General features: G+C 32.4%; 3 protein-coding genes across 3 annotated transcripts; 2 read left to right on the top strand and 1 right to left on the bottom strand.

Annotated features, from left to right (window-relative positions):
- The first annotated feature begins 501 nt into the window (after positions 1 to 501).
- Positions 502 to 1,692, top strand: LOC149897171 (salivary endonuclease-like). Its single transcript, XM_090116972.1, has one exon. The coding sequence runs from the start codon at positions 502 to 504 to the stop codon at positions 1,690 to 1,692; it is 1,191 nt and encodes a 396-aa protein (XP_089973098.1).
- A 342-nt stretch (positions 1,693 to 2,034) lies between these two features.
- LOC149897170 (hemicentin-1-like) lies at positions 2,035 to 9,007 on the bottom strand. Its single transcript, XM_090116877.1, has 12 exons — positions 8,799 to 9,007; positions 8,218 to 8,340; positions 7,499 to 7,594; positions 6,927 to 7,055; positions 6,357 to 6,525; positions 5,794 to 5,984; positions 5,330 to 5,414; positions 5,106 to 5,251; positions 4,372 to 4,583; positions 3,794 to 3,990; positions 3,429 to 3,588; positions 2,035 to 2,789 (listed from the first exon to the last, which is right to left on the bottom strand). Exons 1-12 carry the CDS (start codon positions 8,934 to 8,936, stop codon positions 2,663 to 2,665), a joined length of 1,773 nt encoding a protein of 590 aa, XP_089973003.1. The 5' UTR covers positions 8,937 to 9,007; the 3' UTR covers positions 2,035 to 2,662.
- Positions 9,008 to 12,201: 3,194 nt separating this feature from the next.
- Positions 12,202 to 13,305, top strand: LOC149897169 (uncharacterized). The gene is made up of 2 exons (XM_090117036.1): positions 12,202 to 12,790; positions 12,988 to 13,305. Exons 1-2 carry the CDS (start codon positions 12,202 to 12,204, stop codon positions 12,993 to 12,995), a joined length of 597 nt encoding a protein of 198 aa, XP_089973162.1. The 3' UTR covers positions 12,996 to 13,305.
- The last annotated feature ends 2,723 nt before the right edge of the window (positions 13,306 to 16,028 follow it).

The raw sequence follows: 16,028 nt of genomic DNA, 5'->3' as shown, positions 1-16,028 counted from the left end.
ATCTCGATGAAGGAGGACTTAGGTATGTCCACAGGGTATGTCCCTTGCAAGCATCTACCTGCTCCTTTTGTTAAAATGTGACAAAGAAACACGGACAACTAAAAGGCGAGTGAGTGTCTGTTAAATTTTTATTTTTTATTTTTTTGGCACAATTTTTTAAATTTTTCTTTCATAAGATCCTTCTCCTGACAATTAGGACATCAAAATAGAATTATGGAAATCGGTAGAGCTGTGGGTAGAGCCGTTGACGCGTAATGCCGTGTCCAATTGGAATGTATTTTTTATATATAGAAAGGATTGGAATTTCCACAGTAATTTCTTTGATTGGGCTTTCCCCGAATAAACTCAGGAATGTCAAAGAGATTTTATTATTATTTAGACATGATTATGACATTTTGACATTTAACCATACATTTCAATTCTTTTACATACTCATATTGATTAGGTACCTATTATTCAAAATTATGAAGTATAAATATTAATTAAAAACAACAAAAAGATATGTTCCACAAACTCTACATGCTCATACTGTGTATTTTTAACATACAAAATACCCAGAGGTGCATACTCAACACACGTGTTGATTTTGGACAACCTCTTCCCGTGATCTTGAGAAACGGAAAGCTTTTAGAACCCGATGATAATAATGGTAATGTTATTTTGAATCATGGTGATACGCTTACACTCAGTTGTGGAGAATCCATGTCCATAATACATCCAAATGCAAAACAAGAAGTACCTACAGCAATCATATCATGCGAGAATGGTGATACTTTCAAAAACGATGCGTTGCTCAATTTCCCAGGAAGTTTTTCATCATTTCGTTGTAACGATGCTCCGGACTATCACAGCAGACGCACAAATCGTACTTGTTTCGAAGGATTTCCTATAATAGAAGTCGGATATACTGTCCAGAATGAGTTTTATCCATCGTACGAGTCCTGTTTCAATGATGTGATGTTTACCCCAATTTATTCCAAATATACACAGAAACCATACAATGCTTTATATCAAACGCGAGTGGAGAGGCCATATTTTCATGATAATAATAATTACAGAAACATTCCGGTGGATTCTTTGTTTTCGCAGATAGGTCAAAGAGCAGCGGTGGCCAAATTGGTTGGTCCATTAGTGGACACTTATTTAAATAAGAATGAAATTCTATCGAGAGGCCATCTAGCGGCTAAGACAGATTTCGTTTTTGCGTTCACAGAGCGTGCTACATTTCATTACGTGAACTGTGCGCCGCAGTGGGGTGGCTTCAACGGTGGCAATTGGAACACTCTAGAAGTGGACCTACGGAATCATGTACACCAAGTTGGTTATAACACAGTCATTTACACGGGAACTTATGGTATCACTCAACTTACAAATCAATACGGTCAGAGAGTTGATCTCTATTTGCACGGTACTGTTATACCGATCCCACAATATTTTTACAAAGTTGTGTACGAACCTAGTAGTAAAAAGGGGATAGCGTACGTCGGTATCAACAATCCATACTACAGTCTAAGAGAAGCGAAGGAAATGTTCTTTTGTGAGGATATGTGTCGAAGTAATTATAGTTTTTCTTGGTTGACCTGGCATCCCGACAATCCATCTGAGGGGTATACTTTTTGTTGTACAATCCCAGATTTTAGAGCTACTATTAATCATTTACCATATTTTGATGTCAGTGGTGTTCTTATATAAATCATGTCAATCGTGTTTAATAATATTGATGAGTGTTTTCATTTTTCGTTGATATATTTTATTTATTTGGCCCCGATATGTGAGTGTGACGGTATCAATTCAAATTATAATACACCCACACATAAATGATATTGTGTTCTAGAAATATTATCATACAAAGCATACAAAATGAGACTAAAATTCTAGATTGTCTGAATCATATAATCTATCTTCGTTACTGAATAAAAACGGCTGATCCGATTAGGGGGACATTTTCGCGAAATAAATATTTACGCAAAATATATTTCTCTAACGATTTCCGAACTATATAAATTGCATAAATAAAAAAGAGAAAGAGACAAATTAAAAAACATAAACCTTTATTAATTACATAGATACAAACGATGAGTGAAAACGAAAAGTTACATTATATAGAAACTTATAAACAAGTAATAAATAATAGAGGTTAATTTTATTATTGTATCATCCAAACACCTTTTGGAAGCTCATGATCGACAAACGAAATCATATAAATAAAGAATAAGTTGATTATTTGAGTTTTTGCTCACATATTATAAACAGGCATTAACATTTTTTTACATTAGTAACATAAACCAGTCCATAGGTATTAAAGAAAAGAAAATTTAGCGATATATTTTTTAATTAAAGCAATGCTATTTTAAAATCAATTAGATATATCAAAATATTTTCTTGTCATAGGCAATACAGATCTCATTTCTTTGCCACGTGGTTAAAACTTTGTACCTATGCCATTGCTATTCCTGTTAATAGGAGCTTAGTTTTTAAAAATTAAACGAATGATCTATTCTTCCACATTTTAAATAAACAAACAGATTAATTATTATGATGAATTACGTTATTGTAATAATTTCAAAATAATTAAATTACAATGTTATTGCTTCCGCACAAATGTTGCCTTGTCTTTATGGTCTATTTAATACTTTGTTTACATAAAAGCCATAACAAAATATTAGTTTAGGTTTCTGAACTGCAAAACTGGATTTATTTTAAGTCTAAATATTTTTCTTCTTACACGCTTTTTCCGATTAGTTGAGACACAATCGTATCGACCGTAGTCATAAGTGCTCGCTTTGAAACTGAAAATAAGAGAATAAGTTAAGAATATTAATAATAATATAATATAAGAATTTAGAAAGAAATTAACGAGGTTTTGTAGGAAACAAGGTACCGAAGATCCTATGTACGACAGTGTAGGGTGGCGTAAGAGTATAATAAAAATATAGTCTATGTACCTACGTACACATTATGAACATTCTACATAATGAAGGAAGCATTATGTAGAATTTCTATGACAACCATTTATCGCTTTTATAACACGCTTTATTAGCTTCAACTGTATGTTTGTATGTAAACGACTCTTTTAGACTCGATTTTGACGCACTTTAAAAGGACAGATTTAGTTAAAACTTATAAAAGATCGGTAACAATACAATAATTTCATAATTAATTACTTAATTATTTTTATATTTACCGCTGTTCCGCCACCATTGAACCTATATTGATGAAACTTGGAACAATTGTACTATACTATTCAGATAATATAATAATTATGTCACACAACATATTAACATATAAAATTCTCTAAAGGCCTCTGCGTGTTGAACCTGTGTCCCCACGTAAGCCTCCCAAAGGACTTCCTGGTGATGATCTTCCTTCTGGTGATACCCGTGTATTACGGTGTATTATGGAGAGAAACCTAATTATAATAATTATACCTTAAAGAATGGTTTCCATGAATATGATATCTTCCACCGTTGACAACTTCGCGATCGTCAACGAACCAACGCACGGAAGGCTGTGCTCTGTTATGTCGACCGGGACAATTCAATGTTACCAAATCACCTTCGTACGCCTTAACTCTTTTTTCCCAGGGATCTACAATATAATAATTAGTAATTATCTATAAAAAACAAACTGTCAGCGCACACAATTTATAAAAGAAACTGGGTATAACAATCATTAATGGAACAAAAGTTAAAAGTTTTATATAAAAATTAGAAAAATATTAAACACATTGACAAAAAAAGGTTAATATAGGTACCTAGGTGAAGATTACCGGTAAGCTAGTACATTAATTTACCTGATATAAAAAGATCCATTTCATAGGTATCACTACCTTCAGAGTTGACCGCCTCACATTTATACGAGCCAGAGTTACCAACACCCAAATTATAAATGAGCAATGATTCGCTTGTGTATTTTAATTTTACATAATCATTATCATTATCTTCCATAAAATACCAAGAAATTTTTGGCTTTGGATTCCCTTGCTTGAGGCTAAAATGTATTTTGAATATTTAAAGTTATATTATGTGACATAAAATTGATTATTAATAATTTCTCAGAATATGATTACTTTGTTAAAAAATTACATTAACTAATTAAATCATCGTGGCACGTGGCATACCTATCTATGATAATTGCAGAACATAATATGTTAAGTTCCATAAAATCAAAAACACGGACAAAACGCTAGTATATTATTGTTTTTTGTTATCACTGCTAAAATGCTTGTTTACGTTTGCATCCCTATTCAGCACACGTACGTATATTGCAGTTAGGTATAATAAGTTTACTTTTAATATCTAATCATACGTATTTTCGTCTTCCTAATCCAGCCCTACAATGTTTTATCAATCAACAAACGAAACATCATACCTGCAAAATATTTCAACTTCGTTACCTTTGACTTTATCTATTTCTTTAATTGTTTTATCAATCACTGGTTTCCTTGGTAACTTTAAAGGAATAAAATCAGAGTCTGTGCCGGCGTCATTAGTGGCTTCACATGTAAACAGATTGTCTTCAGGTTCTATCATTGTAAGGATACTAGTTATTTGTTTCCCACTCACATCGTCGTCGACTGCTGTCTTAAAACAGAAAATCTTTTTATAGTTTACACATCATGTCGTCAAACTTTTTCGTTCCTCGACAAGTCGGTTTCCTCACGTTGTAGTCTTTCACTATTTGAGCAGTGGTCATGTTATCAATATGCGCAGATAAATTGAAAACTTTATTTATGTCCCTAACGTTCGCCTGGTCTTGAACGCCCGACTTATCGATTTGAAGTCCAAGGTTCGAACCCTGAACCACCATTGTTTTTTTTTCGTATACGAAGTATATTACGAAGAATATATACAACAATTATTATAGCATATAGGTGGTGACCTCGGGCCGTAAATTGTATTTAGGTATAAATATCTAGTAATTAGGGTCATGTATTTTGTACGTAAAGACGATCAAGGAAGATACTTGTTTGTTTGTTTTTTATGTCTATTATAATATACGTCTCTAAATAAAGTATATTTAAAAGTTTATGTTAGTCTAGAAAAATCTTCTAATAAGTATTATTCAGAATTTCTCCCTCTTACTTAAATAATATGTGAACTTACAGCGTTGCTTATAGTGTCTCCATTTTTATCTTTCCAGATGATTTTTGGTTTGGGGTAACCACTAGCTTTACATTGTATTGACACTGTATCCGTATCAGCTGTTATAATTTCTAAGTTTTGTATGATTGGGACCTGATTGAATATACCTGTTAATATACAATAACAATTATGAATTAAAAGAAACAAAACAAATTAATTCGTATATAAAAAAAAAAAACACTAACCAGGACTGTGATTCATAGGTTCGATGTTTGACTTAGTAACTCTTATAATTTCTTTTTTTCCACAATTTTCAGCAGCACCTACAATCTGCAATACAAACAAATTCTAATTTTGATTACACTATGGCAGAAAACTGTGACATACTTAAACAGTTTGGAAAACACCAAACTAAGAACAATAACAATCACATCTGCTGTGAAAATAAAGTATATTAAAACAATGTCTAAAATACATAGCGTGTTACTAAATAGAAAATGTCTCTTAAAATAACGCAGGCCCCGGAATCACAGACACAATAGAAAATCTATTGTGTCGTGGAGTGGACCGATCGGGCCGTTCGGGGCTCAATGGGTTAATAACTTAGGAATAATTGCTTCGTTGTTCCTTTTTCCATTATCGGTCTTTTAAATGCTTTATAATGATTTTAAAATATTCAACTAAATTATATATCATAACGTTTACTTACAGCAATCTTGAACGCTTTATCTGGAGCTACAAATCCATCAGATACATATAAATTTTCTTTAGCATTAGCGATGTTTAGTGTTAAATTCAAGACAGCGTTTCCATCTATGTCACGTATTTGTACACCTAATAGATTAACATCATTGGCTGTATCTTCATTTATGAGTTCGACGGATAGAAACCCTTTTTCTCCTGAAATAATATTATTTAATAATCAAAATATAACTTTGATTAAGATACGTCGAAGATTTTGAGCATGTAGAGATTAAAATGAAAATAACGTTTATACTCTTGTTTTTAAAATAAAAAAGACGTGTGGCACTCGGGGACTGCCGCGGTAAAGCTATTGCATGCTATGCCTTCAAGCCACACCTCCGCGCCCGACGGAGTGGGGAGCGTGAGGTTTTTCGTTACTAAATTTCTGGATTCGATCACCGCGCCCAAGGCCCGCAATAGAAGCTATGCAATAGCTTTATTAATAATAATTAATATCAAACCCTAATTTATGGAGGACTCGTTTTGATAATCGTGATATAATATTGTCTCGTAATATTAAGAACGTACCTAAAGATGGGGTTAAAATGGTTTCATTTATAGATGATGGTGGAAACGGTGAAAATCCATGTCGAAATGATAACGAGCACGCTCCACTTATCATGAGATCTGCATCTCCATCCGTAACGCTCACTTTTGCGATATAGTCGCCCGGTATTATATTGTTAAATTTGGCTATCTGAAATAAAAAAAGATATCTATATCTATACTATAATATTATAAAGCTGAAGAGTTTGTGTATTTGTTTGTTTGATCGCGCTAATCTAAGGAACTAATTAATTACTAATTAATTTATTACTAATTGTAAGGAACTACTGGTCCGATTTGAAAGATTCTTTCAGTGTTAGATAGCCCATTTATCGAGGAAGGCTATAGACTATAATATATCATCACGACCAACAGGAGCGGAGCAACGCGGGTAAAACCGCGTGGCACAGCTAGTAACGTATACGTCGAACTTCGCAGCCAGATTGTTTATTTTTGCAATTTTGTTTTTTTTTTATAAAACTTTATGATTTTAAGCGTGTAATATTGTTTTTAAACTATATATTTTATTACACACAAAAAAATTGAACTTACATATATCTTCTCAGTTTTTACAAGTTGCGTCATCGTCACCTCTGAACCATCCATATGATATACTTTGAATTCTGGCGAATTGCCTAACAGGGTTAGTGTGACGTCTCTCATCTTACAGTCAACTGAAAACTTAATTAATAAAAATAATAGGTATTAGTCTGGTATAGATAATTTGCAAAATCGGTAGTTTCGAAATAAACAAACTTTAAAACAAATCTTGCCTCTTCGAAATGAAATTGTATTATTAGTATTCCCTTAAAGTATTCGCATCATCAATAATTGGAATTAATCCGTAATTGCGTCAAATATTGCAAGTGAAGTAATTGAATTGTAAAGTAAGTAATCAAATAAAATGAGTCGATGTAGAATTAAAAATATCAAATTGTTCTAAATTGGTCGATGCAAAAGCGAAAAAATGTGCCACGGAGACAAATTGCAATTCAATTGATGTATTGTATTGGTGATATTGTAAATAACTAACTAATATTATAATTTTTTTTTATCTCAAATATATCGTGGTCCTCGAAACCCTTATGTATTTTGTATTCAATTATTATTTTTATTTAACTTACTGGGTGCGTAATCACCCGACCATCAATTTTGGGTAAAATGTCGTGGCTTATCAGGCAATTCTTGCTCTTAACCGAGTCAACAATATAGTTCAGCACCTAAAATCAAGTATGTTATTAATAATGTTAGATAAGATTTGTTAGTTCATTAGTGTTACTATCTAAAAAAATGCGGAGCCACTTATCAAGGTTAGATCGGAATGACGCTATGAGCTCACACATATATTACGCAGGACTTATTCTTACTTTTTATTACAGAAGTTTTAAGAAAAAATCAAAATCAATTCTGTATATCCAAAGGATACCAAAACTAATAATAATAGTCCTCCTGAAAGATTCAAACGTAAATGTGTGAACAAAACCACTCGTCTCGACTGCACAAAATCGTTACAGCTGTTTTATGATAACAACAAGCATACTCTTTTACCTTCTCTTTATATTTTTTCTGTATCATAATGAATTCTACGCGCTTATTACAATCCTTAATGTCAAAAGGTGTAACAGGTACTTTCCATCTAATGCCGGCCGTAAATGAAGTTCACCAACAGGTCTTGTAAGCCCTATGCCGGCGCAACGATAAGTAGCCAAAATCGAACCCCGTCTTGAACGTGTTAATTAGGAATGATGTAATTAGATCGATTATTTTTGAAAATCATTTCACTTGATCTGCTCTGCTAGCCCTGTCTGGGCTTAAAGTTTTACAAATTTAAAATGTAATTTACCTCTGAAACATCTGATCTATTCATATGAAACACTTGTCCGCCGGTAGCACTGGCCAAGCGATCATACACTTTATAATTGGGACAATTTGGGCAACCACAATCTTTTGTTAATAAAAATGTCACCTGCAAATTAAATTGATAAAACAAATTACTTTGTATAAATATTGAATTTTTTCTCTATATAAAAAATTCTCGTACATCTCATACTCCTCAGAAACGATTGGACCGATTCATACATACAGACTATGGCTCGTATACAAAAGTCCTCTCTATTTATGTTTAATTGTACTTTTTTGTAACTGTAGTTGTAAGTTTTTAAGAAAATGCCATGATTTGGGTTAATGTAAGAAAATCTTACAATCGAGGATTTTTTACCCAAATATTATAATAATAATCTAAATTCTAATTTATACTTTGTATTAGTACCTCTTGATGGAACTGCATATTTTTATAGTTTATTAGTTTATTAAAATTTAAAATAAATATCAAAATAGAAGTAAATGAGAGTGTAATTAGTGAATTGTGTGTTTCTTTAAAAAATCTGAAGTTATAATAAATAATAATAAATCCCAAATTAATACCTCTGTCCCTTTCATTAATGCCTTTTTTGAAACAATGTCATATTTATCATAGTCTTTCGCTGCGGCGTCAGTAAAAACATATACAAAAGATTCCGGATTACTTGAATCTATGCCCAATTCAATTCCCAGTAAGGACATTTCGGGACAGTCGTCACCGCCATTAAGACTTACAGCGTCTAGGGCAATCTTAAATTCATCGTGCTTTGTTGTTATTGTCCGTAATTCGACACCTAAAAGATGATATTATAATATACTAGCGACCCGCCCCGGCTTCGCACGGGTGCAATGCTGATACTAAATACACTACAGAAAAACTGTGAACGTTGTATATTATAAAAACATAGCGGCCCGCTCCGACTTCGTATACGTAGTATATTATTATTAATTTATTAGTCTGTGGTACGGGTATAAAATAGATAGCCGGGCGGCCGGCCGGTACCGCCGCAAACGCTACGTCCCGCAATTTTTAAATCTGTAATATCTTCGAAAATATTAACTTAAATCATACGGTGTAAAGGGCCATATAGATATTAAATGGACAATGTATTCAAGGTATTTAATTGGTTAAGGATTAATGCTGTATTGATTAAAATCGCATCGAAAATTAGCCATTATTTGTCGTAAAACGTAAATGACAAAAAAAAGTTATTGTGGGTTATCCATAAGAGATAGGTAGACATATACCATCGCAGACTTTTCTGTAGACCTTTTCAATGTGTATAATACTTAGTACATTATTTTGATAAAACTCGCAGGGTTCAGCCTGCACGACACCACATTAGAAACCTCAAAAATAACAGTACTTCTCCACTATTTAATGGATGTTATTATACATATAAACCTTCCTCTTGAATCACTCTATCTATTAAAAAAAACCGCATCAAAATCCGTTGCGTAGTTTCAAAGATTTAAGCGTACAAAGGGACATAGGGAGATAGGGACATAGGAACAGGGAAAGCGACTTTGTTTTATACTATGTAGTGATAGTGATTGTCTCTAGAAGGTGTCTAGGTTATGAAACAATTTGGTGAGCCTATAAAATGTTATGTAGTATTCGTACGTTGTAAGTTCTTTAGGTTGTAAGTATTTTCCAGCATGGAGTTTTAAAGGTCAGTTAAACTTTTAAATATAAAACCGGCCAAGTGCGAGTCGGGCTCGCGCACAAAGGGTTCCGTAGCAGCAAATATAATAAATTACAGTTAAATCAACCTATCTCAAAAACTATAAGAGATACTTTGATCAAACCAAAAATCGTTGAAAGAGTTAATTAGCATGCATCACCTCTATTTTTTTTAGAATTTTATACCCCGTAGTTATAAAAATAGAGGGGGGGGGACATACTTTTTACGACTTTGAGAGCTGATATCTCAAAAACCGTTCACTTTAAGAAAAATGTTTTTTAGAAAACTTTATATCATTTTAAAAGACCTTTCCATTGATACCCCACACGGGTATGTACATCGAAAAAAAAAATTTCATCCCTCAGTTACATGTATGGGGGGCCCCACCCCCAATTCTTTTTTTTACTATTTAGTGTCATATTTTTGTAGCGGTTCATACAACACATATTCCCATCAAATTTCATCACTGTAGTACTTATAGTTTCCGAGTAAATCGGCTGTGACAGACGGACAGACGGACAGACGGACAGACGGACATGACGAAACTATAAGGGTTCCGTTTTTGCCATTTTGGCTACGGAACCCTAAAAACGATAGCTATAATTGGTCGAAAAGTTGCTGGGTGCTTTTTATAAAGAGACGAATCATAGAGACAAGGTTTCAAGAGACCAATTTAAACATTAAATTATATCTAGTCTATTGTATATTAACATATCTTAAAATATTAAAATAAATGATCAAACTTGAAATATCTACTAATTCATAAAAATACTCACCAGGATCATTGAATGTAGCTAAAATGAAATTTTCGATCACAGATACATTTGACTCAACCACTGCATCGCATATTTCTTTTGTTCTTAATTTAACTTGTGCAATTTCCTCTTTCATCGATCCCGTATTATCAATTACAAAGGTAAGACTACTAGTTCTTTCTTCACTATTTACTATTTGAAATACAACTAATATAATAAAAATCGAATATGTAAGATCCATATTTACAATAGCATATGCGGCATATTTTTGCGGATAGCACGAGAATTATGTTTTAAATAAGATAAAACACTGTCACACTATGATTGGTGTTTTGAATGTATGATAATTATCCATCCGTAAATACGAAGAAAAAAATTGTTATTGTAGTGATAATGTTTTAAGATAACCGCAATTCTTCGTATTTTTATAGCAAATTGTGACAATTATTTTCTCTGGGCTAATGACTTGTACAATGGATCAGAAATTTTCAAGCCGGAGGAAGTGGCTGAAAAAAAACAACTGACGGGTGGCATGCTTAATTATTGTACACTCATCAAGCATTGTACAAATTAATTATCACCCCAGAAGAAAATCGCTGGCTCGGAGACCATTATGATACTTAAAGTTAAATTAACACGAGCAGTGAATGAATTTACCACAATGCGTGCTTTTCTGATATTACACCCTTTGTTCTAAGCTATTCTATAACTACATACTTCGTTTAACTGTTAATCTCAGTCGTTTGAATTCTTATTTATTCTTTAACTGGTAATCTTTTGAAATGTGAGGCCTAGGAATTTCATAGAATAGAAACAAATGACTTCAGTAGATAATTAAAGGATTAAAGTCAGGTAAAGACCATGTGATTATAATATTATAATGCTAGGAAATTTCTTATAGTTCCCTAGAAAGTAATTAACGAATTTTATTACACGTATTAACAAATTAGGAGTGAGTTTATGTATTTAAGGATCCGTTTTGTATTTTTCCATCATTCAGCGTATGTGCATCAATGGTAACGTGTCGTGAGGATATAAAAATGAAAAGTTTACAAGTAAGTGATTTTTAATATTATGAAAATTGTATTTTTTTAGCGAGTTGCCGAATATTTAGTTCTGTTATACTTACTAGATTGTTGTGGATGCCCCTGTTATACTTACATTATTGATTCTTCTTACTCGTTGGCATATTATTATAATTCATCGTTCTTTCAGGTAATTACTTTATGTTCTCTTGTAATAATAAGTACGACTTATGGTACACCTACCTCACCTCATTACAATCCCATCGAAAGGATAAGACCAAAAGTGGAAGCGCCATTTAGTGATACAGACAGTCCAGTTGAAATTAAGCCAATAGTGATGTTACCAAAAAGTAAATTAAAGTTTATTGTATCTGAAACAACTACCCAACAGCCTTTGGAATCTTTGTATAAATACTATGTAGGGAAGAAGCCAGTTATGCGAAAATTTATACCTACAGAAAAAGTAATCGAAGAAAAGAATGCAATTACACATCGACCAATAATGAAACAACGTAAATTTTTCATCACTCCAACTAGCCCCAAACCTGCACCAAGTAAGGAAGATCTCTTTTCAAACGTTAAGAGGAAAATGTTGAATCCAATTTTCTCGAAAAAAAATTCAACGGCTTATAAAGGTTCACAATCTAACGACGGAGATAATTATGCCAACTATGCGTCTAGCGACATGGCGGTAGCTGGATCTAGGAAAGTTTACAGAAAGATAATGGGTGAATTGCCAAATAAATTGAAGGCAAAACCTAACACCGTAGCTGTTAAAGAACATACATTGAAGAATACAATCCCGAAAGTGGCAAACAACGACAGTTTAAAAACACAAGAAGAAACTACTATAAAGACACCAGAAATATTAGAAACTAATTCTAGTGTACCAATTCCACACGATTTGATAGTAAACGAAACCAAAGATAATCTATTAGATGAGGCAAATGAAAAAGCAGATAAGGTTGAATTTATATTTGTTCCACCAAGTACATCACCTCCACCGAAAGAAGAGAAAGACAAAGATACAGCAAACGAAGGAGATCTGCAAAAGGGAGAAGAAGATCTAGCAACAGAATCAGATCAAAAAGGTAACCTGAATATATTGTAAAAAATGTAGTAATAAAACAATTATTTTAGTAAATCTCAAATAACGAAGTAAATTACTATAAGTTTTAATTTGTAATTTAATCTTATTTCGTCTCTTGCCTATTTTGTAATGTTTTTATTAGGTATTTAAAGATGCTATTGCTCTATTAATATTTATACTTATAATTATTTTTTTCAGAAGTATAGGCGAGGAGAAATACAGATAGAACACACGTTCCATTGAAGAATTTTTAAATCCACGTGATTATTAGAACAACTCAGTATTATAATATGATAATTAGTAATTATGAGTAGAAATAAAAGTATGTTTTAAGTTAATTATTTTTATTTTCTAAAAAAACCTTATATTTAAGACACATACAATGTACATCCTTATTCTAAGTACAACGTAATGGCAATATCAATTCAACATTATTATGTCCATAATCACACTAGTAGCAAATATCATAAATAATTAATCTTTAACTAGGCAAGTTGCTAGACCCTCTTGGTAACATCACACCAGTTCATTCAAATCCAATAATGAAACTATTTCATCCATTTAAAAAATAATGAAGTATTGATTTAAATATTGAACACAAAAATCTTGAAAAATGTAACTACTAAGGAAGCATAAACTGATATCTTTTTGAGATCCATCATGCTGCGTTAAACTTATCACACAAAATTAGAAATCAAACATAAGATTAAAGATTTCTCTATATTGTACTTGTAGACCTCGATTTTAATGTTATTGTAATCTATTGATGAAAGGTGATGTTTCATAAACCGTGATATCTATTAATAAGTAGGTATCATTTTTCCTCACTTTACCTAAATTTAAATTACTATGTCTTCAAAATATTCACGATGGCAACACGACTTTACAAAATAGCCGACGTATCAAATGTCATGTTGACATTTGTCACTTTGACAGTTCACACCATTTTCATTTCGCGCCATTTAGTTCATATAATAAAATAATTTTTATTACAACTTTGATCACACAAACTGAAATGAAACACCCCTTTCCATTGGCACTTTCAATAGACATTATTGGGGTTATGTTCTATAGCAAAAGATGGCTTTCAAACTATGTGGTGGTTATTTTAATCTATTTTTTAAGTCTAAAAACGTCATTGAGGGGTGAGTAAGGCGTTCGCGTTGGTATCGCGTTGTATGCGAACGATGGCTGCGCGTCCGCTCGGAGTATCACCACACCTGCATACAAAAACCGCAATGAATAATATATTACTATGGCTTTTCTTACCCGACTGTGGAAGGAGAGTTATATTTTTCGAGTGTATGTATGTATTTCTGTACTCCGTATGTTTATTTGGAACGCTTTTTCAAATTTAAATTCAAATTCATTTATTATCAGACCATCATAGTAATTTCTTGTTAGTACATTACATTAAGAGGAGGCTCCCTAACATAATTTCTGGCACTAAGAGACCGGCAAGACCGCTACGGTGCTAGACGCTAACAGTAACACTAACACAGCCGTAATAAAGTTGAATATCGCGTGCGCTCTTTGATCGCGTTCGAGCTCGAAACTAAATTTCGTAAGTCTCAATTCTTATTTCGTTTATAACTAAAGTAATAATTGATCTAGAGAAAAAATATCTTGGGATTGGATAGTAAACTATATTTTCTTACTGTTAACATTTATTTTAGACAAAATCCATGTAAATCTTAAAAAAATGTAATAATAAAAAGGCATAATTTTTGAATAAAAAATGAATCGAGCGAAAATGTTACAATTACGTAACTGTCTTGTACATGGAAAGAAAAAGACCCAATAAATCATATATTTCATTCCATTTCATTGTATGTGTGACTGTTTCAGAATATTAATGCAAATTCACATAAAATTTAGAGAGCCTCCTCTTAATTATCTATTATCTTTATATGAGGCGTTGTAATCATCAGTTTAGTGATGGAGGTGACAGCAATCAAATGGATATCATATTGTGCAGTGTAGAGGTGAGATATTTTTGTTTATAGTTTGTAATAAGCTGTGTGAAGCATTTTATTAATCGTAAACTATTAAAAAGCCAAGCGAGTGACAGTGATGTGGGTGCATAAAACTTGATTAAAAAATAATTTCATTTTTTATTCGAACCAGCTGCAGCAGTTTCTGAGATTCGTTCAATCAAACAAACACTTCAGTAAAAATGGTAAAATCGCAAATTGTAGGTACTTAGTTTAAGCTACCGCTAAATGTATGTATTTTTTACTCTGTTTAAAGTACAATATAGAATTAATAAATAATAAATAAATAAACAACTGCATATATAATATCGCACCCTTGGATACATAAATAAGTGCGACACTTTCTACCTGAGGGGTTCACTTTCACTTTGATCTTGGTCTGCGGCGACAGCACTCCGTAGTCGACGTCTTCGTATAGATCCTGAAAATTAAATAAACCATATTATGAATAAAGCGAAAAATATTTATAGAAATGATGTCAGTTTTAGTAAAAACCTAGTCCAAAAATCATTGCTAGAAATGTTTTAAGACCTACCCCATAAAACTGAAAACGGAAGAGTCGTTGAAGTTAAAAAGAAAGACAGTTTGAGAGAATATTATAACATCCACATCTTCTTTTCGGCGTTTTGCAATATACCGAAAAATTACGGCTCATGCCAAATAAACATATTATCAGGTACCATGTGTTCAATAATATAATAATAATTTCATATCATGAACAACTTATAGCTGCTTAACAGAATGCTCGACTCTTCGAATTAGCCTTCCGCATTTCAATGGACAAAATCGAATCCTTCTAAATAATTGAATAAACCGAATTAAAATATTTTTTAAATGACTATAATACAATTATGATATTCAGTATATACTACAACATTTGTATTATAAACATAGCAAAGAACAGGAAAACTTCAGAGTAGACTTGTTTATAAACAAGATCGACCCACTGTGGTAATGTATCATAATATTTATCTTGACCCTGCTAATTACAAAGACCTTTAAAATGCACATAATACCAATTATTAATAATAATTATTAATGTAATAAATATTGTTCTGGTTGCGGTCGTTTTGTATTTTTGTTAATGCCCTTCTCACCTAAATATTTGTTATGTGCAAAGCACAAAAACCACGATGTATTTAAATGTAGTATTGGACGCGACGAGACCTTTATGAGCTAGGTCCATTATTCTTAGAGCTAGGTCCATACATCATTCGTCGGAGGGCGTGCCGTCCGTGCGCCCGT

This window comes from Colias eurytheme, chromosome 26 (assembly GCF_061535395.1).
Source record: "Colias eurytheme isolate Ceu_HAF_F1 chromosome 26, ilColEury1 Martin Lab GWU primary, whole genome shotgun sequence".
In the NCBI taxonomy this organism is placed as follows: Eukaryota; Metazoa; Arthropoda; class Insecta; order Lepidoptera; family Pieridae; genus Colias; species Colias eurytheme.
The sequence above is the reverse complement of the archived record's forward strand: the minus strand, read 5'-3'. Positions and strand labels throughout refer to the sequence as shown.